This window comes from Nestor notabilis, unplaced genomic scaffold (genome assembly GCF_000696875.1).
Source record: "Nestor notabilis isolate BGI_N333 unplaced genomic scaffold, ASM69687v1 scaffold19098, whole genome shotgun sequence".
In the NCBI taxonomy this organism is placed as follows: Eukaryota; Metazoa; Chordata; class Aves; order Psittaciformes; family Psittacidae; genus Nestor; species Nestor notabilis.
The window spans coordinates 7,948-8,289 of NW_009941692.1; the positions used below are offsets into that span (position 1 = coordinate 7,948).

A 342-nucleotide genomic window follows, 5' to 3' on the forward strand; every position below is an offset into this window, starting at 1 on the left:
TCTCGGCCTACACGCAGACCCTCTCCAAGAAGCCAGACATCCCCACCTTTGAGGGGCTGTCCTTCCGCAACCGCAGCCTGGGGCTGGTGGACACCTCCTGGAATGCCATCCGCATCGGGATGTACGCTGTGCACCTCGAGAGCTGGCTCCAGTACTTCCCCCTCTCCCAGATCCACTTTGTCAGTGGGGAGAAGTTGATCACGGACCCAGCCGGGGAGATGGGCAAAGTCCAGGACTTCCTGGGCATCAAACGGGTTATCACAGACAAGCACTTCTACTTCAACAAGACAAAAGGCTTTCCTTGCCTGAAAAAGTCAGAGAGCAGCGGCTTGCCTCGCTGCC

At 57.9% G+C, this 342-nt stretch overlaps 1 protein-coding gene across 1 annotated transcript in view; it reads left to right on the top strand.

Moving 5' to 3' along the window:
• The window catches only part of LOC104410764 (heparan sulfate glucosamine 3-O-sulfotransferase 2-like), a gene marked incomplete at both ends in the record, with an annotated part of 669 nt that extends 330 nt beyond the window's left edge, over nt 1–339 (top strand). Inside the window, one exon of the mRNA XM_010021022.1 lies at nt 2–339. Coding sequence (XP_010019324.1) covers nt 2–339 — 338 coding nt within the window. The remainder of the gene's footprint in view (nt 1) is intronic.
• Nucleotides 340–342: the final 3 nt, after the last annotated feature.